At 50.2% G+C, this 26142-nt stretch overlaps 2 protein-coding genes and 1 long non-coding RNA gene across 6 annotated transcripts in view; 2 read left to right on the forward strand and 1 right to left on the reverse strand.

Annotated features, from left to right (window-relative positions):
- CORO7 (coronin 7) overlaps nucleotides 1–26142 on the reverse strand; it is a 105131-nt gene that overhangs the window by 31585 nt on the left and 47404 nt on the right. The window lies entirely within an intron of this gene.
- On the forward strand, nucleotides 438–16229 carry VASN (vasorin). 2 transcript variants are annotated; one of them, XM_020995492.2, is made up of 2 exons: nucleotides 438–663; nucleotides 13383–16229. In XM_020995492.2, exon 2 carries the CDS (start codon nucleotides 13392–13394, stop codon nucleotides 15420–15422), a length of 2031 nt encoding a protein of 676 aa, XP_020851151.1. In that variant the 5' UTR covers nucleotides 438–663; nucleotides 13383–13391; the 3' UTR covers nucleotides 15423–16229. The 2 variants fall into 2 exon arrangements, with proteins under 2 accessions (XP_020851151.1, XP_020851152.1); XM_020995493.2 differs by lacking the exon at nucleotides 438–663 and adding an exon at nucleotides 1950–2042.
- On the forward strand, nucleotides 17341–24367 carry LOC144456819 (uncharacterized). Its single transcript, XR_013485947.1, has 2 exons — nucleotides 17341–17419; nucleotides 21221–24367. It is a non-coding gene; the product is annotated as an uncharacterized LOC144456819 (long non-coding RNA).

Consider the following 26142-nt stretch of genomic DNA (forward strand, 5'->3'; position numbering starts at 1 on the left):
TAGCAGGACAAGGTGAGGAATGCTCTGCTCTTATTTACTTCACCGGGCCGATGTGAGGAAAAAACCACAAAACATGTGGAAGCATTTTAGGGAAAAGAGTCGAATGCCTTCCTGAATGCAGGCGCCCACTACCATTAGCATCCTGCCTCCTCTCCCCTAGTTCTCCGTGAGCCAAACAGGGGAAAGAAAGATGCCTGTTTCCCTCTAGCCCAAAGGGCCCCGGGCAGGCAGGCCAGCGCCGGAGAAATGGGGGAGGAAGGAGAAAAGGCAGTGGAGTCTCCCCCGCCTTCCCTCTACCCCCAGGTACCGCAATCGGCCGTCAATCCACACCGATGAAAAGGGCACTTCTTCCCTCCCCACCTCCCTCCTTCCCCTGCGCCAATGGGGAGCCTGCCGAGAGCTTCGGCTCCACCCTCTCCATTCTTAAGGCCTCAATCAGCCCCTTCCAGCGCCCACAGAGCCCGAGTCAGGGGGCGGGGAGACGGAAGAGACGGCTCCGGGGCCCCAGCTTCTCAGCTCCGGAGCCCCGCTCCCTGGCCCGTGGCGGGGATGGACTGAAGCGCCGCCCGTCCGCCAGCGATCCTCCGCCCCTCCTCCGGCCCGAGCCCCGAAGCGGCTGCAGCCAGAAGAGCCTCCCGATCCTGCCTTCGGCCGCCTGCGCCGGTGAGTGCGAACCCCGCAGAGGGGTCGGGGGCTGTCTGGGGTGCTCCACATCGGGCTCCTCTCCCGCCCGGCTTCGGAGTCAGCCTGGGGCGGCCGGGGAGGGGACGGGAGCGGAAAATCTTGCTGACACAGCCTGCGGACTGGGCAGACTCCAAGAAACTGGAGATTTATCCAGAAACAGGATAAATTACGCACGCGCGCGCGCGCGCACACACACACACACACACACACACACACACACCTGGGGACGGACACACACGCACACACACACACACACAGATACACTTTCTCTCTCTAGACTCAATCATCGTAAAGCCTTTCCTTCTAGATTTCCTCAGTGATTTAGAAACTTAGTAGCTCCCCACAGGTCACTGACCGATGCACCACTCCTGAACTCCTGTCTGTCCCAAGGCAGTGCATGTGTGTACTGTGTATATACTGCTCACACGTAGGCAGACAAAATAAACACCACCACCCCGCTCCCTCCCACCAACTGTTCCTGTAGGCTTCACCAGTTTTATGAATTAAAGCCTACTGAGATGGCCAGGAAGTGTCTGTCTCCCTTTACTCTCCCTGTCTAGGTTCCCTATATGTGTGGTGGGGGTGAAGGTACTCCTTTCTTGGGAGTTTGGGGCCAGACCAACTTCTGTAAACGTGGATGATCTGAGGGCAGTGCCTTTTATAATTCAACTCTCCAGGTCTGATTGATCTACAGAGAGTGGCCACTCTCATCCTCTGCCCCCAATCCTGGGATGCTTTGGCCTTAGCTAAGGCACTCCTTTTGGCAGCTCTGCCTCTTCCCATGGGACCCACTGAATAGCCTTAGAGCTTGTAAATCTGGATTGATACTGGAGAATGGTCAGAAGACAGCGACACTTGAGGAACTGTGTTCCACCCCAACCCTTCCATTTCTGCAGAGAAAAGCCTCAGGGGTCTCTGAGAAGTGTAATAATTCCAGGTTTCAAACTTAATGATCCAGAGCCCAGTCTCCTTATCAGTTGTCCCCATCAGAGCCACCACAGAAACCCTGATAAGATCCAACTGCCTTGGCCACTGCTGAATGGCCCCAACAGGGAAGTAGCAGCATTCCTATATACTTTCCTCTCCAATTATTAATGATTACAATTCTGGGAGTCACTCAAGTCTCTACAGCACTAGGGTTTCTGGATTCTGTGGTTTCTCTCTGTCCAGCAGTTCCAACAGAGTGAAGAATTAATATCCCTGTTGCCTTTTTCGGGGTCCCGATTTGGGGCAATGGAGAACAGAGCTCTCTCCCTGCCCTGATGCTGAGAGGTTGGCTATATGGTGTCTTGGAGGCAGCACTGTACTAGAATTCGTGATTTCCGGGTTCTAGTCTCAGTTCATCTTGGTGACCTTAGGTGAGTCACTCCATTCTTAGGAAACTGAGTTTTCTCTTCTGTAAAAATTAGGGGGTTGGACTCCATGATTTTTTAGTTATTTTTCTGGCTTTAACATTCTCTGTTCTATGAGGTACTGGCTCCTTCAGGAGTGGGTGGCCAAACAGAACAGACTAAACAAGTGTGCTGGGGATGAGGGTGAGGAGGAAGTCCTCATGAGAATACAGGCACATGAAGTGCTCTTCCCTGAGCACTCAGTGCTTGTTGGAGGAGTACCATTACAATAGGTATTGGTCCAGAGGGCTTGGGAGTCCTGGTTTTAAAGGAGGTGGGGTGGGAGCTGGAGGTAGTCCTAGCTCAAACTGAATGCTGTGCTAAGAGATGGGATGTTTGGAGGGTCCAGCAGGGCTGGCTGGGGGAGGGGAGAGTCAGGGATAGTAGCAGAGGTACTGGTTGGCCAGGGACAGGGAAGCAGCCCCTATTCTCCTGCCTTGTTTATTTTCTTCTCCCTTTGTCGAGTTAGACCCTGGAGATTCTGTAAACAGAGTGTCAGAGGCAGGAAGAGGGTTCTGTTAATAAGCAGCCCGGCTGGACTCCCTCCAGAGTATTATCTGGCTTGGAGGGCCTGGGAGGGAGGGAAGGAAAGAGGGATGTGGGTGCGTGTGCATGCCAGGCTGTGAGCATGGGGGCCTGGAATGTGTGGGGCTAGGGAGCTGAAGCACTGTCCAGACCGGGTAATTTGGAGGTGCCTGATGCCCTGAGTACACCCTAGGATAAAAGGTGGTGGGACTTGGAGTGGGAGCAGCAGTGGCAGAGAGGAAACCCTAACCCGGAGGGTGAGCCAGAGCTACAAGTATGCAGGTAGGGAAGAAAGGTCCTAGAATATTTGCCATGTGGCCCCTGAAGGAGGAGAATGGATGAGAGGCTTTATTACTAAAAGAAACCTCAGAGGTCATCTAGTCTAACTCCCTCATTTTACAGAAGAAGAAACTGAGGCCCAAAGAGCCATTTCAGTAAAATGTGAAGGCTATAGGAGGTAGAAACCCCTGCTGATCCCTGAAGCAAAACTCCTGACCTAGGGAGTAAGCATGTGGAGGGCTCAGAGAGCTTTGAGCCAAGGCCACGCTGAGCCTCTGGGTTCAGAAAGACAAATCTTGTATCAGTCCTTGTCAAAATAGCAGGCAGATGCAGCAAGCCACCTGGGAGCCCTGTCCGGGTTCCATCCTCACTAAGAGACTGTACTTCTTTCTTGCCAGAGTGCCTGGCTCTTGAGCTCCATCAGAGGAAGGCAGTGTAGCGTAGTGGAAAGAGTGCTGGATCTAGAATCAAATGACACGGGTCTGAATCCCACTCCTGCCACTGCATGACAATGGGGAAGTCTCTGAACGTCCCTGGGCCTCAGTAAAATGGGGGGGAGGGGTTGGAGTAAAGGGCCACTAAGACTTCTTTGGACTCAGACCTCAGGATCCGATGCTGAGAGCAAGAGCACCCCCAGAATCTCAGGAGTTGGAGGGATTTGGGAGGCCATCTAGTCCAACTCCTCTACAATATCCCTGACAAGTGGTCATCTAGCCTTTGCTTGAAGACCTTTAGCGATGGTGAACTCACTACCTTACAAGGGAGCCATTCTATTTTTTTTTTGATAGCCTTAAGCACTCGTTCTCTTTATGTTAAATCAAGACCAGTCTTCTTGTTATTGGTAACATGAAGCAGCCTAATTATGACCACCATAGGATTATAGCTCTTATTCACTCTGCCATCTCTGGGTTCTTGGCTGTGTCCACAGTTGGGCTTCTTAGAGAAATTTACCTAGCCCCAGGAATGGCAAGGAGCAGGGATCTAAAGGGCCTTGGGATTATTTTACTCTAGCAGAGGATTTTGCTTTTTGAGAGGAATGGGTGAGAACTAGCTGTAAAGCAAAGGGTGAGGCTGGGGGGAGGTCATGATGCCCCTTTTCTTGAGCCCAGTAGACAAGGGAGGATAAGCTTCCAGGAGCCAGGAGGGAAATAGTACCCCTATGTTGAACAGAGAAGAGAGCAATGAGGTTGCCTAGGGTGAGAGGTTCTTTCCCACATCTTTCCTGGGCACTTAGACTTGCCTGGAGCATAGGAAGGAAAAGTAGTGTTATTCCCTTAGTCGTCCCTGACCAGTCAGTTCTTGGATGAGCCTCTACCTGGGCCCCCCCCCCCTTGTAAGTGTGCCTTCCATCCCGCTCCAGCTTAAGCTCTGTTGGGCTGCCCTCAGGAACCCCTCACCCTGTACCCTGGGAGCACAGCTCCTGCCTCTGCGGGCTGGGGAGCCAGAGGGGTGGTGCTGCCAAGAAAACCCGCTCCCCTCATCACATAGGAATTCGAATGAGTTTCTGGAGAAAGGGGGCGGCTGTGTTTGTGTGCGTGTGTCTGGAGGAGGGAGCGTGGCCTAGTGGGTGTGCTTCGGCGCGTGGGCCTGTCTGGGGTGCACGTGACTGTTCAAGAGTGCATCTGTGGGGGGAGTGTATGTTGGGGGAGGCTTAGGAAAAGGCAGAGGGAAGGAGCTCCAAAGCTCAGCCCTCCTTTTTATCAGCTTCCACATTCCTGAGACAGCCGGATTGCTTTTCCTCTAAGCAGGCCTGGCCAGGGAGTTTTTCTCATTCCAGGCACCTGGGGTGGGCGAGAGGTCCTGTGGCAGCTCCTCTGGCTTCGGGAACCCCGGGCTGAGAGGGGGAACTCTGGAGAGGGGCTGGAGAGAATCAAAAGTCAACACTGGGTGCTGGCCCAGGTGGTGATGGGGACCTCCTGGCAGACAGTTCCCAAGGGAATGCAATAAGCCAGAAGCATTCCTTTGAGGCTGCCTTAGAGATTTAATTAAATAGAAGGGGCTAGTTCCTGAGGAGAGAGGGGATAGACAGTGAAGCAGCTACTGACCTCCTCCTCCTCAGTAAATAAATTCTGCTGATATAGGAGCAGAATGGGACATGTTTGCTGCTTGAAAAAACGAGGGGCTAGGGAATGGCTAGAGCTGGGGGTCAGAAAGGAGAAACCCATTCAGAGAAAGGGCTGGTTCTAGGGCAGTGATCTGGTGCTGTTTCCCCTTGTGGATGTGGTGGCTTCCTTTATGTCTCAAGACGTGAGATGAGCTGTAGGGCCAAGGAGACCACTGTGTGTATGTGGTGGTAAGGAGAAAAGGAAACAATATGACTTAACCACCTTCAGGTGGACCAGAAGAATCACAAACCCCAGACAGAGACTGTGATGGACAATTTTGAGACTAGAGACCTGCCCACGGGGGAACAGTAGCTGTCTGGGTCCCTGACATACCCACAATTTATGCCCCTCCACCCACCAAATCCCAATGCTTCCTTTGGCCTAAGATCCAGAGAGAGATGTCTTTTTTCAACCACCTTCCAGCTCAAGTGCATGTCCACCCTTCATGAGTCAGGTCTGTTGTGGTGCCAACTCAGGGTTAATTGCAGGTCTTGGACTGGCTAGGCTAGAGGGGGAGCAGACCCACCCCCAGCCTCGCCCTCCCAAAAGGTGCTTAACCACTGGGTTGGGGCTGGGCAATGTCAGTGACTCCCCGTCACCTCTCACTCTAGCTGATTAAGGGGGAGGCACACAGGAAAGGCTGGGACAATAAGGAATGTCATTCTTCTGCCAAGAACAAGGACAACCTCGGACAGTGCATTCCAAAACCCAACATAAAGGCCATTTGAATTATCTGTTGCTTTGCAGCCTCTTCACCTCAGCCCTCTCCCATCTCCCACCCCATCTGTGTGGATAATAGAGCTTGCCTAGACCCTGTAAAGTCTATAAGGGACACCTGCAGTATCCTCCCCAATGCCAAGATTCAGGCCATCAGCCAGCCTGAGGCATCCTACCCTCAGGTGCCCTCCTGAGGATAATGATTAGCCTTAGTCACTCAACTCCCTACCCCGGGCCGACAGGTTTGGTGGCTGTTAAGTCACTAAACTTCTTGGTATGCACTTCTGGGCAAGGCTGGTGCCTCTGCCTTGTGTGGCAGGACAAGCTGAAGGTGGGGTGGCAGTGACAATACAGGCCATTGGTACTTCCCCCTGACCACCTGGCATGCTCCTTAGGGGAGGTCAGAATCCCTTCTGAGATTAAGGGGGATGGTTTCTGGCAGCAGGATGACTGCATCACTTTATTTCAGTCTGCCTATGGACCTCCACAGAAGCTATAGTTCTGGCCTTCAGGCAGTCTTGGAGATCCCAAGGGATGGTACTCACAAGTCTGGACATCAGTCTAGGTGGGGCACAAGCAGCTGCTTTGGGGAGAGTCAAAGCCATCTGCGTTCTCTCTTGGCCTTGGGGTCAAAGAGTAATCTCAGCGACTCACGAATTTAATTGCTGAGCCAGGCTCTTGGAGACCTTGGGACTCTGTAGCTCTTGGGGCCAGCCCTAGCTCTTCAGGAACAGCAGCCAGGACCCCATTCCTCTCTGTCTTCTCATTCCTGCCCACATTGGTTAGAGGTGACCCATCATGGGGCTGGAAAGAGGTGTGGTGCTGCCTCAGCCCAGGATGGAGACACGTCAGCAAAACCTGAGCCTGGGTGTCTTGGCTCCCTGCCTGTACCCGAGGTGAAGAGGGAGGGGTTTAGAAGTTCAGTGGGGACAAAGCCCCCTGCCTCCCTTGGCCTAGGATATTTGTACCAGCCAGGCTGAACAGGACAAGTAATCACTGCCATTAGCCAGTCCACAGAAATAGGGGATGGGGTGGAAATTGTTCAATTGAAAGTCCTGGGAGATGAAAGGCTGTGAGATGTTTTATCAGATAGCCTTGTCTAACCTCTCAAACAGGCTTATTTCTCCAGAAGGAATCAGGTTTTCTAGGAGCAGAATTCTGGGAGTTAACACAACTGACCACCCTAATTCCTACATCCTCAGTCCCAGCTTTTTCTTCCCTTAAGCCATGTTCTCTATCTTCTTCGACCCCTGCAAAGGAGAAGAGGCAAGGGAAGAAGGGGCTGCAGCACAGGGGGTCTTTGTGTATGTAGTACCAAGGGTGTGTGTGTGAGGGGGAAATTGAAGAAGGACAGGGTGTGTGCAAAACAGGAAGAGTATGAATTACAGGGAATCTATGTCACTAATACAGGGGTGTGTGGTTAAGGGAGGAGGTGTGTGAGGCAAAGGGTGGATCTAGAACGTGTGTGTGTATGTGTGTGTGTGTATGGGGTGAGCGAGAGGACAGGGATATGGGTGCCAGAGTCCTTGGGCCTGTGTTTGGCACAGGGATGAGTGTGTACACACTAGGGTTGGGGTGTACTGAAGGTTCCCAAGAAAAGAAATGAGGCATTTCCTTGATGTTATTCATCCCCTCCCATGGGCCCTGAGGTCATGGGTTGGAATGGCCTGTCCAAAGGACAGCTCAACCCCCACACCACCCCCTCATCAGTCCCCCCATCTTGAATCATCTCCTGGAGGGCCTCCTCTCTCACCCTTACTCCACCTCACGTCAGAGGGGATCCACCCAGCATGAGGGTCATCCAGAACAACTGATGCCTTGGGCCACATCCCCTGACCCAGCTACCTCCAGACAGTCCTGCTGAAGTGAGCAGAACAAACCTCTCGACACCCCTGAGCTATGTGTCCTGGGGTTTGGAGGCACAGGTACATATGGAGATTCTGGAGCGGGGGGGAGGGTGCAGCACCTCTCCCAATTCTGAGTCTGGGGCCATGGTGCTATGAGCAAACAACGTACTCTACCCTCTCTGTACCCGGTGCCCTGGCTCCTTCTGGATTCCTGAATCCAGGGTGGGTTTCCAGGAGGTTGGTTTGCATAAGCAGACAAACCCAGCTCTTTAAAGCAAAGCTGGGGGGGATGGGAAGGAGAGCAGAGGTAAAAATCAGGCTAAATCAGGACTTGGTTGGGTCCCCACAGCAACCATCTCAGAAGCCTCTGCCTTCCCCATCCCCTCCCCCTCTTTCCAGGAGAGAGCCAGAGTCTGCCATTCCCCCCAAACTCCCCCTAAACTGGCCCCAGGTTAGAGTATCCGATATCAAAGCACCAGACTCCTAGGTTCTGTCTGAGCAGTTATGAACCCAGCCAGGGGCAAACACACTGCTTATAGCTTAAGTGTGTGTGTGCGCGCGCATGACACTGTGCACTGGAGTCACACAAAGAACAATAACACCACAGAGCTATATGACACTTTTAAATGCCCACATCAAAATTGCACGAGCACCTCTCAACTGACCTGTAGGATACTACCATATGGAAATCAAAACAGGGATTATTATTGCCATCTGACAGAAAAGGAGACTGGGCTGGTGAGTACTGAATTGCCCTGACCAAGTAAACATGGTGTCCAAGGCAGGATTAGAACCCAGGCCTCCTAAGGCCTTCACCCTTTTCTCTGTTCCCCATGACCTAGCCATGCAGACACACCTCATCTACCTCTCTGCTACCTGCTTGCTATCAATGAGAAGCAGCTCTTACAAGTGTCAGGAGAACCTAGGAGGAAGCTCTGAGCTCGGGCAGGCTTGGTAGTGATGCATTTTGTTTGTTTTTTAGTGTGAGGTAGAAGAGTTAATGTCTTAGCGAGGCATTTTGGTATGCTGCAAAGATGACCAAAACTCAAGTTCAAGCCCTAATTCTATGAATTCCTGGCTGTGTCAATTTTAACAAATGCAACCTGAATCTCAGTTCCCTCATCCATAAAATGGGGAAAAGAATATCCCCCTGTTCCAAGATCAAATAAATTTTGTATGTAAAGAACCCTTTATTCTTTAAGACCTATATAACTGTCAATTATAATTAGTTAGCAGCAGGTAGGCAATAACAGGAGTCCCTGGGTGGGGACTACAAGAGTCAGGGAATTAACCCCAGCTGGTGCTCCCAAGGTGGGCCCTGGGGGACCCAGCAGGGGAACTGAGCTGATTGCCTACTATTCTGCTCCTCTGCTGCAGCTAGGGCTAGGTAGGGTTTCACATGGCTTTCAACTAGAGTCCTGCACATTCCAACCTTGTAATCATTTTTCAAAACCCCAGGGCTAGCTAGCTTCTTTTCATCCAACTCTAGAAGTCTGGTAGTGGCTCTGGAGTCAGAAGACTGGCATTTGAATTTCTGATTCTGACACTTAGCAGCTCTATGACCTTGAGTACGTTACCAAAACTTTGTCTACAAAGTGGGGAGGGTAATATCTGCCTTATCTACTTCAAAGGTTTATGAAGAAAGTGCATTGCACACTATGCAGCACTACATAAATATCAGTTATTACTATTACCCTTTGGGGCTGATGGGGGAGTTCCAGCCAAAGAAGACAGAACAGCCTCTTGGGAAAGAACTGCCTTCAGTTTCTCCTTTCTGCTCAGGATATTCCTTGGCTCAGTCTCTTGCCCTCCTCCCACCTCCCCTCCCTACCACCTCCAGCCTCACATTCCAAAGCTTATTACCTGTCAGCCAGATGCCCACTCTGGACAGATCCCCAGCTCCCCCTTTAATTATTTCGCTTATTAAAGGGGCTAAAAGACAGATGAACTGAACTAAATCATCAACTCCTGGGTTTTCCTGTTGAGAGGCCCTAACTCACTCCAGACAAAGGCACTTCCTACCCCACCCTCTACCTCTGCAGACCAGGTGTGGGCCACTAAGAGTAGATCACAGTTGAGACTTGGGCAGTAAAGAAGGGAGCGTTTGACAAGACCCACAGAATGGCTATTTCCTTCCTAAACTCTGGTTGCCGTGCTGTTAGGACACATGGAGCTCCAACCCAGGGATCTGAGAGGGGCAGTCAAGAGCAGGGGAGCCACCACGGCTGATATCTGGAGCCCAGGCCACACCCAGACATCTTCTGACTCAGTGGAGGGAGTGGGGGCGAGGAGAGGAGTAAGGGACTACAGGCGAGTCCAGGAAGGGGGAAAAAAAGAAGATATGGGGGTGGGGTGGGAGGCAGGGTAGATCATCAGACCCAATTAGCTTCTGGGAGAGTGGAATGAGGCAAGAAACCAGAACCAAGTATAGCCCAGCCCTGAGGCACATGGCATCCAGTCATAGAATATTAGATTTAGAAATGGCTTTAAAAATTATGTAATCCTGTTTACGGATGAGGAATCTCTGATCCAAAGGGAAGTGACTTTTCTAAGACACATCGGAGAGAAACCTAGACTACAACTCGGGTCTTTTGACTTTCAGGCTAGTGGATTACTGCCATGTCACACTACTCATGGCCAGGGCATTTGCTTTAGGTGAGTAAAGACTTGTAGGCAAGGCTGAGGGGATGGGGGTGAAGTATCAAAGGCCCCCCAGCAGGTGAAGTGACCTCTTGCATCCATGGGCTGCAATGGTTACAAAAGCAAGAGCCTGAAGTGGGAGGAAGGCCAAGAGGGAAAGCTGTGCCAGTGTTCCTAAGTGGCAGGTCCCTCCAGGCCTGATGGGAAGGCCAGTATTCAGCTCTGGATTAAGGATGATTTGCCTTTGCCCCAAGCTTGGGCCTGAGCACTGGAGGCAGGGGCATTAATTCCAAGGACTAAGCCCTTGCTGGTATGGACAAGAAGGCAGACCCACTTCACTGGCAACTCAAATGGCAGAACAGATGCTGGGAACAGAGGCTACCGAGCTGGGGGCCAGTCTCCCTGATATTTCTGTTGACAAAGGGTAAAAACAAGGGAAGAGATGGTGCAGTCTGGGCTGAGTTGTCTGTTTCTCCCTTATAGCAGGTCAAACCTGTTAATTCTTTCAAGTCCATTCTGCTCTCTCCTCAAAGCCCCCATCAACTTGGAAAGAGGCTATGATGGTAAGGGGAGATTGGATGGCAACTTGGCAAAGAAGGCTTAAAGTCACTCTTGACTCTAGCCTCGTGATGGAGCTCTGTGGGGAGCACTTTACAGACAAGACTTAGGAGTGGTGAGACTTAAGACCACAGAGGCTATGCCATGTCCTGGGTCAGAGAATCAGAGCTGGAGGCTGGACCATGAAGTCTTAGCCGCCTAGTTAGTCTTCTCATAAAGTACCACATTTTGGAGCAGAGAAGCATGTGGAGTGAGACCCACAGAGGATTCAAGATAGGGCAATGGAAGAGAGGGGCTGATGGATGACAAAAGCATCCATGCAGTTGTCCCTGATTTAAGTGGCCATCTCTAAGGTCACTTCTTGGGTTTCGGGTGACCTGGGACAAGGGAGTAGAAGATCTGATGAGTTATTTTATTTCATAGACTCAGGCAGTCTGACCTGTCCAAGGACAGGTAGGGGTAAACTGACTGCATTTCAGACAGGCCAAAACAAGCTACATGTCCAAAAGAAGGATAAGATCAAGACGCTCCTGGTTCCCAAACCTCATGGTCACAGCTCTGCCAGTGTGCCCCAGCTCCCTACTTACCATCTGTCCCCCCGCCCCATGCAGTCTCCTATGTTATTCTGGATGTTTGTTCAGGACCTAGAACAGAAAGTCAGAATCTGGGGCTGTTTCACTTAATATGGACCTCCCAGACCCTTTGGTCAGGGAAGCAGGGCTAAGGCTTTGGGACAAAGGGCTGTGTTCAGAGCTCAGAGTGGGAGTCAGCTCCCCAGACAGTGAAGGCAAGGACTTCCTCTTTGCAAAGTGCTCAATCTGCTGTCTCCTACACCCCTAAGGTCCCTGGCACACCCAAAGGCAACACCATCCTCAGCCTGCACATTTATGTAACAATTTGGGACAGAGGAGAGCAGAAAAGTGTGGCTGTTGACCCTGAGCCTCTCATAAAGATACATCCTCTGTTCAGGCTGCCTAGGGGGCCGCAACCTAGGTGCTCTCATAGGCCCAGGTTCCCAAGAGGGTCAGAAAAAGGAATGTCTGGCCCCTGGCTCGGCTCTTTGGATCCCACAGGGCTAGAGCTGTAGGCACCACGTGGACTACAGCACTTCTGGTGTTTTTCGCTGAGATACTATACTGCCTTGGGCTGTGGAGGAGTTGTGACCTGTGCTGGGTCAGGGAGGGAGGACTGGAACTCGGGGTTGGATCCTGAAGTGTGCTGGCTTACTTTATATGAGGGCAAAAGCAGAACAGTTCCTGCCTTTGAAGACCTTATGGTCTACTGTGAGGATACCCCAGATATACAGATAAATAAATGCAATGTAATCTGAGGGATCAAACTCTAACCACAGGGGAGTTCTCATATAAGGCACCCTATTCTGAATTTGTGACAAAGACAGAGACAGCCAGGACTTTTGGGGGGATATACAAGAGAGGCCAAAAGGGGTTCAGGTGGTCCCATGTGGCTGCCCCAGGTGTAGGGAGCTATCTTCATGATCTCAGTGTCTCCTAGAGGCCAGAGACCCAGAGCCAACAAGAAAGATGGGGCCTTTCCCAGGAGATTCTACACCATGTCTGCTTCCAATTCTACACTCAACCTCAGAGATGAAATGGAAGACGTGGTGGGGTGGAGGAAAGGCGGGAACAGAAGGGACATTTGGAAAGCTAATCTCCTTTGGCTAGGGCCCTTTTCCTGTCATCATTCTTTGAATAGCAATGTGGTCACCTCCAAGTATGGAAAAACTTGGATATAAAGTAGGAAGGGGGAAAAGAAATCAGCTCTCCATCTCCCAACCCCACCCCCTCCCCCTATAAACTAGTCTGGCTTCTAGGTGAAAGGCCTGGCAGTCACATACTGGTGGCTTCAATAGCTTCCATCCCAGGCAGGTTGCTGACTTAACAAGTGGAAAAACACCAATCCCAATAGTTTCCATGTGAAGTCTTCCCAGCTGCGGTCTTTCCTCGTGCTCTTGGGGAAGGAGGAGAGCAAAGCAAAGAAGTAAATTGGATAGGCAGCTGCTGGTCTTCAGATTTTTTTTTTCTGACTAGCACCTTGGGCTTCCCCTTGTCTCCCAAGTTCAGTCGGCTATTCAGTGGCAACTCTGTGCATCAATTCAGATGAGAGAACCCCAACATTATAAGGGGCTCTCCTCAAAGAAAGAGGCTATCTCTCTCTGCTGGAGTTTTGCAATAAAAGTGAATAAGGAAGTCTGTTTGTGGAATGTCTCTTTTTGGGGAGGGGGAGGGGGGGGAGAGAGAGAGAGAGAGAGAGAGAGAGAGAGAGAGAGAGAGAGAGAGAGAGAGAGAGAGAGAGAGAGAGAGAGAGAGAGTGTGTGTGTGTGTGTGTGTGTGTAAGTAAAACAGGTCAAAACTAGGTGTTCCTGAAAGGTATGCTCAGAGCCGTTTTCCTTCTTAGCTACTTCCACAAGTCCTTAGCCTCAGGGAACCAGCTTTCTAAGTTAAGGAGAGATTTAGGTCAGAGAAGAGGAAAAAGTGAGGCCTGGCCAGAACGGAAGGTGTCTGTTATTTGCAGTTTCTGAGGGCAGGACTGATCTCCATTTGTCTAGGCTGGAGCAGGACAAGTGAACCTTGCTCCAGAGGAGGGAGATAATCTCACCAGTTCTTCTCTCACCCCAGGGCCAAATCATGACTGCCAGGTTAAGGAAGACCCTGCTGCCACCGCTGCTGCTACTGCCACTGCTTTGCCAAGGGCCAAAGGTGCAAGGATGCCCAGTAGGCTGCCAATGCAACCAGCCACAGACTGTCTTTTGCACTGCCCGGAAGGGCACCACGGTCCCTACTGATGTGCCCCCAGACACAGCTGACCTGTATGTCTTTGAGAATGGTATCACCACACTGGACTCGGGAAGCTTTGTCGGCCTCCCTGCCCTGCAGCTCCTTGACCTGTCACAGAACCAGATCACTACCCTCCATGGGGGAGTCTTTCAGCCACTAGCCAACCTCAGCAACTTGGACCTCTCTTCCAATCAGCTGCAGGAGATAACCAATGAGACCTTCCGAGGCCTTCGCCTGCTTGAGCGCCTCTACCTGTCCCACAACCGCATCCATCACATCCAGGTGGATGCCTTCGACACTCTTGAGAGCCTTCTAGAGTTGAAGCTGGAAGACAATCAGCTTCAGGTGCTGCCCCCGTTGCACCTGCCTCGTCTGCTACTGCTGGACCTCAGCCACAACCATATCCCAGCCCTGGAGGCAGGCACCTTTGGAATGAGCAACATAGAATCATTAAAGTTGGCTGGGCTGGGGCTGAGTCGGCTGGACGAAGAGCTGTTCTTGGGTCTACGGAACTTGCATGAGCTGGATATTTCTGAGAATCAGCTGGAAGGGGCCCCTGCTGTGCTTCGGGGGCTCCGAGGCCTCACCCGCCTCAATCTCGCAGGGAATGCTCGCATCACCCAAATGCTGCCCGATGACCTAGAAGGTCTGGCAAACCTGCAGGTGCTGGACCTCAGCAACTTGAGCCTGCAGGGCCTCCCTCGGGACTTCTTTAGCCGCTTCCCCCGGCTCCGAGAGGTCACAGCTGCCCGAAATCCCTTCAACTGTGTATGCCAGCTGAGCTGGTTTGGGCAGTGGGCCAGAGAAAGCCGGGTGATGATATGGAGCTCTGATGAGACAAGGTGCCACTTCCCCCCCAAGAATGCAGGGAAGCTTCTCCAGCACCTTGACTATGCAGACTTTGGCTGCCCTGCTACCACGACCACTGCCACTACTGCCCGGCCTTCAACCCCCTGGCCGACCCTCCCCCTCACCAGCCTACCCCCAGCAGAGCCCAGCACCCAGGCTCCCACTGCAGCCCCTTCCAGTGGAGACGGCCCCAGCCTGCTCTCTGTCACAGCCCCCACTGGCAGCACTGGCCCCCAACTGAAGGACTGCCCTGCACACACCTGTCTCAACGGTGGCACCTGCCGGCTCAATGCCTGGCATCACCTTGAGTGCTTGTGCCCTGAGGGTTTCTCGGGTCTGTATTGTGAGGCGAAGACCAAGCGGCCCACCCTGCCGCCGCCACCCCCCACTAAACTGCCAACTCGGGTATCCCAGCTTAGTATTGAGCAGGTGAGCGCAACCTCCTTGAGAGTAAAGCTCAAGAATTACACCCAGAACAAGGCCCAGCTCAAGGGTATTCGCCTGACCTACAGAAACCTCTCAGGCCCTGACAAAAGGCCAGTGACCCTCAGCCTTCCTGCCACACTCTCCGATTACACAGTCACACAACTTCGGCCCAATGCCACCTATTCCATCTGTATCGGGCCCCTGGGTGGGGCACGGGGACCTGACAGTGAGGAGGCCTGTGGAGAGGCCCGTACTTCCCCATCTGTTCGCTACAACCACGCTCCTGTCACACAGACCAAGGAAGGCAACCTGCCACTTGTGATAGTGCCTGCACTGGCTGCCCTGCTCCTCGGCGTGCTGGCCACAGCAGGAGCAATGTACTGCCGACGCCGAAGGAGTGCCCAGGACAAAGGGCGAGGCCAGCTAGGTGCAGAGACGGGGCCTGTGGAACTGGGGGGGGTGAAGGCCCCACTGGAGGACACAAGCCCCAAGCTGCCAGAGGGCGCTGGGGTGCCATCAGGTGGCTCTGAGTGCGAAGTACCACTCATGCACTACGCTGCTGGCAATAACAACAGAGCCCCTGTTTCCAAACCCTCCTACTTCTGAATCCTGACCGGGTCCAGGGAGCCACCAGGGTCCAACAGCCTTCTCCGGCAGCCTTGCCGAACTAACCAGAGTTTTGTTTTATTGTCCCCAGCTATGAAGGTTTTGAGGTCAGCGTGGCAGGCAGACACAGGTAGTGAGAAGGGCCCAGGCTGGAAGTTAGTAGCTCCTGGGTGTTAGTCCTGGCTCTGCCACTGTGTGACTCTCTCTGGGCCTCAGTTTCCTCATCTGTAAAATGAGGGGGTTGGACTTGATGATCTTCAAGATCACTTCCAACTCTCTGGCTTCTCTCATCCCAGCTCCCCCACCCACCCACCCATCCCCCAGCAAGGTGCAATCTCCTGGAGCCACACAGCCTTGCCCTCCTCTGTGCTCCCTCTCGCGTCTGGAAGCCGCCCGGGGTGGGAGAGCCCACAGGTGGCCCCTGTGTGCCGGTAACACAGGCATGAGCTTCTCAGGGGGTAGCTCCTGCCAACTCCCTGCCCCCCGGAGAGGTCTTAGGGGGAGGGGAAGGTACCAAAAATGAAGGAAACCTTTCAGGAGGTGAGTGGGGTCCAGACGGGGAAGATACTCCTCAAGGGGGCTGACTTTCCAGCCTCAGCCTCAAGGATGCGAAGGAACAAAAGAAACTGGAAAGAAGATTAAGAACTTTTTTTTTTTGGAAAAATATTTATATCATATTCTTTCCCATTTCTTCTGGGAAAGCACTTTTCAAACCCAGAGGCAAGGACTTTGGTTTTTGTAAGACAGACGATGACATGAAGGCCTTTTGTAATAAAAATAAAATAAATGAAATAAAATCAGACATCAGTCCATGGAGTTGGCCCATGTTGTGGCAGGAAATTGTGTTGGGGCCTTTTTGCTGCCTGGGTGACCAGTGCTAATTTCTGGCTTCTCAGGAGGGTGGGTGGGACTGTGGAGTCAGGGGACGTGGGTCCAAATTCTACCTCTGCTAACTGAGTACTGTATGAGTCCTTTATGAAATGAATAACTTTAGGAAAATCACTTCCCCTCTCTGGGCCTCAGTTTACTCATCAGTAAAATAGGGAGATTGAACTACATGATGTCTAAGGCCCCTTTTAGCTTCATATCCTATGGTTCCAAGAGTCAAGGCACATAGGACGCCTGGGCTTCTTTTCCTATCTTTGGCTTCTTTCAGGAGAGAGAGGTCTAGGATTGGGGTATACCCAGTAAGCTGTGCTCCAGGTCAGAGGCTAAGAGACTGATGGTGAAGTGGGCTGGGGCAGATTCTAAAGCTCAAGCAGGATCAAAGGAGGGGATGGATGATTATGTTGAATAGGGCTAGCTGCCATGGGTAGCTTCTTTTTCCAGGTCCCTTAATCTAAAGAGGTGGAAGAGAAAAGCTCTGCTCACATCCCTGAGAAGGGAAGGGAACGAGCATTTATTAAGCACCTGTTGTGTGCCAGGCACCTTGCTATGCACTTTACCAACATTATCTCATTTGATCCTCACAACGACCCTGTGAGGTAGGTGCTATTATGATCCCCATTTTTACAGCTGAGGAAACAGGTGAATTGTCTTGCTGCTGAGGTCATAAAGCTGCTAAGTGAGGCCATGTCGGAACACAGGTCTTCCTGACTCCAGGCACCAGCCAGCTGTGGGGAGCCCTGAGGCCCATCTCATCAGACCACAAGCTCAGCTCTTAAAATTCCGTCCTGATCTGTCTGGCACTACCTTCCTTTCATGCCGGGAATGGACAGTGCTTATCTGACTGCCTGTGGCCAAAGGTGCTCTGTGAGGGTCTAACTAGCCCTCTTCTCCCCAGTGGACAGGGAGGATGTCCGGGGCAGTGAGGGAACCCTTGTCTTGGATTCTGACCAGGCAGAGCAAAGGAAGTCCTAGCTCAGGGTTCAGTGCCAATGGATCTATGGATCGTAAATCTCTTTTATGTAACATCACTTTGAGCTCCATGGGGATAGAGGACAACCTCGTACCCTAAAACAAGCAGCTCCTATCTCTGTCTCGAAGATCAGGACTTGGTAAGTGCTTAATTTTCTGTTCAGTCTTTGAAGGGACAGGTCACAGTTCTGTCAACTTGTTTCACAATAGCAGTAGGTGCCCCTTTCTCTAGGGTTCTTAGGGTGCTCCTGGCCCCAAGCCTCATTCTCCCCTGGTCTTTCTGGAAGAAAATACAACCCCAGACAAGAGAGGAGATTCATATCTCACTAGCAGCACTTTGGGATATCTCCTCTATTTACAGGTACTACTCGACATTCAACCTCGACTGAGAGCTCCCCCCCCCAAAACCTGCTGGAATACAGCTCTTTCTGGGTCTATTATCCTACTATTGCCACCAGGTGGTATACTCTAGTATTCTCAAACTTATTGGCCCAAAGGTAGACACCCCTCACCCATCTTCTCCACTAGACAGAGGCTGGATTTTTAAAAGGTCTTTAGCACAGTGACTGGCACATCATAAGCACCTAATAAAAGTTTTTTCATTCATTCATTGCTAACACTTAAAGAGAAATGAAATAAAAACCACATTTACAGAGAATACAAAATTATCACTTTATGAGGCAGTGAACTGGGAAGAAAGTCCAGGATGGTCTTGACCTGGATTTGAATCCCTTATTAGCGTGACCTTGGATGACTCAATTTCCCTCTAGGGGCATCAGCTTCCTCGTTTCACCAGGAGGTGAAAGTGGGGAATAGGGTAAATAGATGTTCTGTAAGGTCACTTTAGGTTCTAAATCTTATGAATTTAGGGGCACAGGAAACTTTTTTCTTAGAATCTCATCCAGTCACTAATGGCCAATACCATTCCAGGCTAAAAAGTTCCACTTCTGTTAACCTAGCATTTGCCACATACCCTCCATCTTGCCTCAGGAGTAAGCCCAATATATGGGCACGCCAACCAAACCACCAGCCCTACTCTTCCTTTTCCAAGCTATGGCCATCTTGGCCCCTTTCATTAAGGGCTAGAGCCAGTACATCACTGACATCATACTTCTGCCACTCAAACTCAACTTTTCCAAAAAAGAACTCAATACCCTTCCCCTAAAACCCACTGTCTTCTGAACTTCGATATTTCTGTCGAAGAGACCACCATCCTTCTAGTCATCAAGGATTGAAACCCTGGTGTTACAGATGCCTTACTCTCCTTTATCCTGCCTATCAAATCAATGGCTGTTGTTTCTACCTCTACATCATCTTTCTCATATACCCCTCCCCTCAGCCACTTACATGCCCCACAACTCCAGTTCAGACCCTCATTACGTCTCACATAGACCACTGCAGTAGCTTCCTAATTGATTTACCTGCCTCGGGTCTAACTCACTCTAAACCACTTCTTACACAGCTCAGATTTGACTTTGCTACTCCTCGGCTAAAAAAGTGACAATAGTTCTCAATGGTTGCTTTTAGGATCCAATAGAAATTCCTCTGTTTCACTTTTAAAGCCCTTTAAAAACCTGGCCCCAACCTACCTTTCCAGTCTTCATGACATAAAGCCTTTCCACAAAGACCTCTCCCCCAATTACCTTGTGTTTATTTTGAATAGTCTTACACATATATATGTTATCTCCTCCTCCCTTAATAGCAGGGATATTTAATTTCTGCCTTTTTGTCCCCAGTGAGTGGTCATATAGTAGGCACTTAATAAAGGCCTATTAAGTAATTGATTTAGTAGAGATATTGCTAAATCCTATAAGGATAACTCTAGCCCAGAGTCAATGGTAAGAACTACTTTACTACCCATTTTCCATTGCTTACACACACACATTCCTGAAAATGTGCTTCCTGGCATAGTTCACTGTTTAAAAGTAGTAGTGAGTGCCCCAGCCCTGGAGGTCTTTAGGTGAAGCTAGGTTACCCTGCATCAAGGATGCTAGAGAGAGAACTCTGGTTAGGAGCCTTGAGGTCCTTCCAACACTGAGTTTCATAGCCTTAAACCAGCCTCTTCCCTAACTCCTTTCCCTTTCTCTCCTCTTACTACCTTCTTCCTCCCAAAGTACTCCCAACTCAGAGTCCCATAAATCAACCTGACTCAGTTCCAAGGCCTTTGCCCACTCCCCAGTCTCTGGGCTTCATCTGAGAACTCTGACCGAATTTTTATCTCCTTGAATGCCCAGCCTCATGGCTCCTCTTATAGGAGCAGTGACACTGTGGATCTCTCCTAGTGGAGAGATTTTTACACTCAATTAGAGACAGAAAATGGGAAACAACTCAGGGAAAAGAGGCATCAAAAAAAAAAAAAGGAAACAAAGTGGGTGTTTGTGGAACAAATTTTGCCATTTAAATGTAATGCAATACTACTGTGCTGTAAGAAACAACAAATATGAAGAATTCAGAGAAACACAGGAAGACTTGCATTAAAATGATACACAGAGAAAAAAACAAAGACCCACAAAATGACAATGTCAATGAAACATCATTAAAACATAGATGAACTTGAATTAACTGCAATGACTAATCTTGGTTCCACAGAGAACAGATGATAGTATGGGTAAGGTCCTATAAGTGGAATAGCACATATGCCACTAGTCCAGACCACTCTGTGGTGTGGATTTTGCTTAGGAGTCTTTTGGTGGCAAGGGAGGATTCAACTGGAGGCAAAAAAAGATCATTTTTTAAAAGAGGAAGCTTGATAGTAGAAACCTGATCTTGGGGGACCCTTGGGTACTAGGCCCAGGAAAATCAAGATAGAGCAGGGCAGAGGTTTGGACAAAGGCACAGACTAATTAAGCCCTTTCTATAAGTGGGTTCTTAGGCCCTTATCTCTATCCTCCTCCAGGGTTTGGTGCTCACAGTGGTCCAGCAACTCCTAGTGGGACTATGCCCAGGATTTTGTAAGAGCCCAGGAAATGGGAGTGTCTTCCAGGAAAGCTGTCTGCTTGGAGAGGGGCTGAGCCAGAAAAGATAAGTTCAGTTTGGGATAGGGAGGGTAGAAAGAGCGTCAAGTATTACTGGGCAGTCCGGATCGCTCAAGGATTTTTGAACAGACTAGCACGGTATCTTTTTGGAGTTATTTTTTTTTTTTGGAGATGGGGAGAGAAATGTAATTAATCTCAAACTTCAAAAAATTTCTCCATCTCACCAACACGGTCTTCCTTGCAAAAGACAGCAGAGAGGTCATTCAGAAGTGTCTAAAGTGACAGCTAAAGGGAAGGGTCTGAAGTCAGAGGCAGCATATAGTTTACTACAAAAAACTTCACTGGCCTTAGAATCAGAAGTCCTAGGTTCAAATCTTAGCTCTGACACTTAAGGACCATGAGACTGTGAACAGTCTGAGCCGGAGCCTGTTTCACCAGCTGCAGATTAAGGATAATCATACCGGATACTACCCACTGCACAGGGTTGTTGTGAAGCAAGGGTTTTATAAAACTGCAAAACACCTGAAAAATGGGATTCTGTTTCTATACTTAATTTCACATGATGCTCCCAAAAACTCTGTGAGGGAGGCAACATTATCACTGGCATTTTCAAAACAGGAAACAGGTTGAAAGACATTAAGTTACTTTCTCAGAGGAATCAGACTCACTGGACCCTGAAGCAACTGATGCCGTGGATTCTGATCCCATGCTTCTTCTAGGGACCCAGATGCTCTCTGGGGCCCTCAGAGACAGGCTAACAGGAGTGTGCTGGAGCCTACTCCCACTGGCTGCTGATTGTGACATTCTCAGTGCGGGCATGTACATCTTGGAAATGAAATCAGGGCTTGATTTATTGCTTCGTGGAAGACTGAAGAAAACGACGGAGAAAATTTAATGGTGCAGTTTGAACTTCAGAATGTGTTGTGTGTATGGTTTATTTTTCATTTTTGTTTTTTTTTTCTCCAGAGAGTTAGCTGTCAAATTTTTATCAGCACTTCCCTGGGCAGGCAGTCCCAGTGTTGTTACTCCCATTTGACAGAGAAGGAAACTGATGTTCCAAGAAGGGAGACGATCTGCGCCAGGTCACAGAAACAGCAACTGGCAGAATCTGGACCAGAACCTGGACCTTCTTACTCCAAACGCGGAGCTCTTTTACTGCATCAAGCTGTCTCTTCATCAGGGCCAAGAGGGGAAGAAGGCCATGGGCCTTTCTGGCCTCGGGAGCTGTTCTGTGGCTCACAGGATTGATGTCCAAGTCAAAGGGTTCGTGGCACGAGCCATCCAGGTGGCTCATCCATCAGCTGTGTAACAGAGGGGGCTGTGCCACGTGGGTGAGGGCAAGCCCCTCCCCAGCCCTAGTTTAGGGGGGGTATTTCCTGAAGGGCTGGGTTCCATTAGGGAAGGGGGAGTGAGAAAGGCCTCCCTTCCCCCCACTGAGGGGAGGAAGCCTGCTGGGACTAGCTGTCAAAGGGGCCATTGTGGTCCTGCCGGCAGCTTTGTTAAATCACCAGCCCAGATTCCTCTGAAAATTGCTGCTGAGTAAATATTTTCCCTGCCAGCCCAAGTCTGTTCCACAGCCCCAGTGGGGAGAGCTTTGCTCTGAAGGGGGCTATAGGAGGGGACAAGGGTGGAGAAGCAGTAAACTGGGGCACTAGGAAACCACAACTGTGTCCTAAGCTAGCCTTCTAGCAGGGGACCAGGCAATCTCTTCTCAGCTACCTCTCAGCCTCTTCCAGCCCTGCTCAGGGCCCCGATTTCCATTCCAGGAAATGGAGTTGGGGAAGAAGGGTATTCCCATTTCTGAGGCTTAGGAGTTAAGGGAAGACCTGGGGGTTAGGGCTGGTTAATACCAGAACCTAGTGGGCCCTATGGGGGCTCAATGCAGCTGCATCCCCCCACTGAAATATGAGGAAACTGTTTCCATAGCAACACTTCTGTGAAGCAGGCTGTGCATGGATTACAGTCCCATTTTACAAAAGAGGGAAAATGATTTCCTCGAGGCTGAAGCACCAGCAAGTGGCAGAGCTGGGGGAAGCTCAGCAGCAGTTCTCTAGGTCCCTCCATCAGACAAGGCTGCCTCTCCCTGAGCCATCACCACTCTCAGAAGGACCTCTGACTATGGAGTGAAAGGCTTGGAGAACTATGATACACAGTAACAGGTCAGGTCGGGGAGGGTCTTTTGTCTTGTCTTTAAGTAGGTCCACATCACCTCCATGGCTCTAAGGGTGGCCAAAGCCCCAGATTTCAGCCCGAGATTCCCCTTGGACAAGCGCTGGCCCAAGAGTGGAGTCTAGTGTTCCGATCCTGGTTTTATCCATGACTCAGCCATTACGTTTCTGCAGGATGGTAGGGTTTTCCAGAGGAAATGCCGGCTGGGTTGACTGACCCCTTCCCTAGCCCTGAGTCAATGGTCCCCAGTGAGGGGGGGACACTCATAATATAGTGGACTTGGAGCTGCAGGACCTTGCATCACTCTAACCACCTAGTGATCTTAGGCAAGTCATTTAACCCTCATGAACAACTCCTCCATGCAATGAGTGTTTGATCGCCAACATCTTTCTCTTCCAGATCTAACATTCTATGAAATTCTCTAAGCCCAGAATCCAGGGGTAACTCTCATTCCTGCCACTCAATCATCCCATCTCTAAGTCCTGTACAGGAGGAGCTAGGTCTGGTCTAGAAGAAAGAATTTGGCATCAGAAGGGAGGAGACTTGCATTTTAGTCCTGGCCCCACTACTAATTCACTATATAACTTTGGAAAAATTTACTTCTTCCATAGAAAAGCTATAGGCATCTGTACAAGAGGCTTAATAATCTCTTGCCTACCTTGCAGGGCTGCTGTGAGGAGAATACAGTAACAGAAGCTGGAAAATGCTTTGGAAAGTGAAAAGCACTATACTAATGCATACAGTTGTGGGGGCAGAAAGCCAGGCCCAGCTGTGTTCCCTAGGCATGAGGCTAAAGGGGTAGGGAATGGGGAGCTGGCTAGGTGCAATGGAAGGACTATCCATTCCCCAGGAGAGAGAAGAGGAGCTGAGGGAAAGCTCAGGACCCCAAAGCTAGCCCAACCCCTGTTCCTCCCCCCACTGTTTTATCAAAACAAAGTAGGATACTCTGAAAAATAGGGAAGGGAAGGAAACTGGGGAGAAAAAAGGAGGGAGGGAATGCCAAGCTTCCCGACCACCGGCGCCCCGCTGTTGATGCCATACAAACCATCCATTAGAGGCCGGAAATGCTTGGCCACTTCCAAGACTAAGCTGGGCCAGGAAAGAGGAAAGGCATTTTGGACCTCAAAGACAGCCTTAGGTACCTGGGGCAGAAGGCATGTTATCCCTCAGCTATGGAGCTGGAACCCTGTTGGGGGTTGCTTGCTATTTGCAAGAAGTCTCTGAATTTCCAAAGGACTGCCTTTGTTAAGGGTGAAGAGTCTAGTGGTAAGGACAAGGGGTGGGGGCGGTGTGTGATGACTGGCCGCCCATCTGGGAGTGATTTGAGAGATTCCAGAGCTCACTGGCCCCGGGCAGCCTGCTGGGCTATTCTTAAACCCTATAATTATGGGATCAGCACCATCCAGTGGTACTGTGGGTCCTAGAACCATTAACCCCTCAACAAGCCCAGGGGATGGGGCCATGTTGTTGCTGGGGCAGGGGTGACTCAGTGGGGGAAGGGAAACAAAATTGAGGCAGGAGAGGGAGAAGAAGCACAACGTTCAGTATCACATGTGCTGGGAGCAGAGCCCAGAAGGCAGGAAACGGTGGGTGGAGGGCAGGGCACCACAGACTTAAACATTGATGTTTCCATCCCTAGGTGGAGCCCAGCGGGTTATTTTTCTAGGCCTGGTCAGCCCAACCTGACAAAGTGAGAGCTGTCAGGAGGGATAGAAGGGATAGTAGCGAAAACTGCAGACTTGGAGTTTTAAGACTGGAGTATCATCCCAAGCTTCCCCTATACTAATTCTGTGACCTGAAGAAGTGATTTCACTCCCTCAGTTTCCATATCTGTAAAATGTTAATAACAGTCCTAATCACAGTATCCTTATGCTTGTTCCATTTACCTCACACAGTCACTGAGAGGAAAGAACTTTGTAAAATATAAAGAAATGTGAACTAGAAGGCTTAGACTTTGCTATTTTATGATTCTTAGACCTCTGTACACAGTAGGTGCTTAATAAATGTTGACTGAATAGAACTGACCTGATTCAGGACCCTGAGGGAAGCCAGCAAGGTGCCTGTTAAGCAGCAAGCCCAGGCAGTGGGGAGAGAATGGACAGATCTAGCCACCTCAGGACTCTCACCAAACTGGATCCAATCCAATAATTAGGTGCTGCCACGTGCAGAGACCTAACTGCACAAAGCCTGTCAGTGACTCCCTCATATCCAAAGTGTATCACTCAACTGAAACTTGGCTCAATTCATGTATTACACTGAGTGGTATGTCCCATGTATCTCAGTTTTATCATCATTTGTGTGACTTTCTCTCTACTAGCCCATAAGCTTCAGAGAACAGGCATCAGGTTGTCTTTAAACTTTGTGGCTCTTCTAGGCCCTGGCCAAAGGCTCTGCACACAGTAGGCACTTGGTAAATGTGTGTTTGGTACAAGCAGCTTGGTTTCTTTAGCAGAATAACTCTTAACGGGTCTGGTTTTCTGCTCTGTGCCCAGGCCTCACTCCTCCATCATTCCAGTACCCATGACCCATCTGCCTTGATCCTTCCTTATGCCCAGCCTCATGATGATGAACCCAGAAAACAGGGGGTAATGGTGCCTCTGACTGGCTGGGTGATCCTGAGGACTTCCCTCTGGGCCTCAGTTTCCAGCTCTGACAATCTCTGCTGTCTGTTCAAAGGTCCTTTCCAGTGCTCCCATTCCACGTTCACAGAATCACAGGTTTAGACCGGGAAGGGGCCTCTGAGTCCAGCTGGTTTAGGCCTCTCATTTTACAGATTTGTAAACTGTGGGCCAGGGTGAGGTCTATTACTTAGCCATGTCATACAAGCCCGATTTTAACCCCATGTTATTTCTACTGCAATTTCTTAAACCAGGCTAACTCCTTAGGGCTCCTTCTCAGCAGCGACAGTCTGTGTCTTTTTAGTCCCTAGGTCCTGCCCAGAAGAAGTGTCCTCACAGTACCAGAAAAGCTGGTGAGAACATCCATGGACTCCCATGCTTTGATCAGAAGTAGTTGATGTGGAAAAGAGAGATGTCTGTTCCCAGAGTGCAGGAGGAAACAGGCCAATAGATGAGGATTCCCGGGTCCCAATGAAAGCTTTGCTGGCAACCTCAGTCCTACCTTTCTCCTATGGGGCTGAGATGACCCCAGAGGGGTGGACAGTACTTCATATAGCCAACCTCCCTCCAAACATACACACACCTAGCTGGACTGTATAAATGTTGAAAGAGGGAGGGCTACAGAGTGGGGTTCTGCCCCTCAGGGTTGGTTTAGCTCTGGCTTCCATACCCAGATTTGCCAGGTTCTTATATATGGTGCCACCCCCACCCCTGACCAGCTGTACTTGAAGCCACTTCTACCTCCCTTGGGCATTATCCCTATAGGTCAGGGGTTCTTCACCCTTTTTGTGTCATGCTCCCCCCAACCGTGGCAGTCTGCTAAAGCTTAAGGACCCCTTCTCCGAGTAAGGTTTTTAAATACATAAAATAAAATAAATAGGACTAGAAAGGAGACCAATTATATTAAAATACAGTTATCAAAATATTAAAAACAAGTCCACACACCCTGCTCTAAGTTAAGAACTCCTTGCTCTAAGATGAATCCAGCCTACCTCTTTAACTTAATTTTTCTTGCTACTTTCCTAAATGCACACTACACTCCAGAAAGGCTTATCTCCTCATTAGTCTCAACCTCTCACCACAAACGTGGTGCTCATTTCT

Source organism: Phascolarctos cinereus, unplaced genomic scaffold (assembly GCF_003287225.1).
Source record: "Phascolarctos cinereus isolate Bilbo 61053 unplaced genomic scaffold, phaCin_HiC Scaffold_4;HRSCAF=312, whole genome shotgun sequence".
Taxonomy (NCBI): Eukaryota; Metazoa; Chordata; class Mammalia; order Diprotodontia; family Phascolarctidae; genus Phascolarctos; species Phascolarctos cinereus.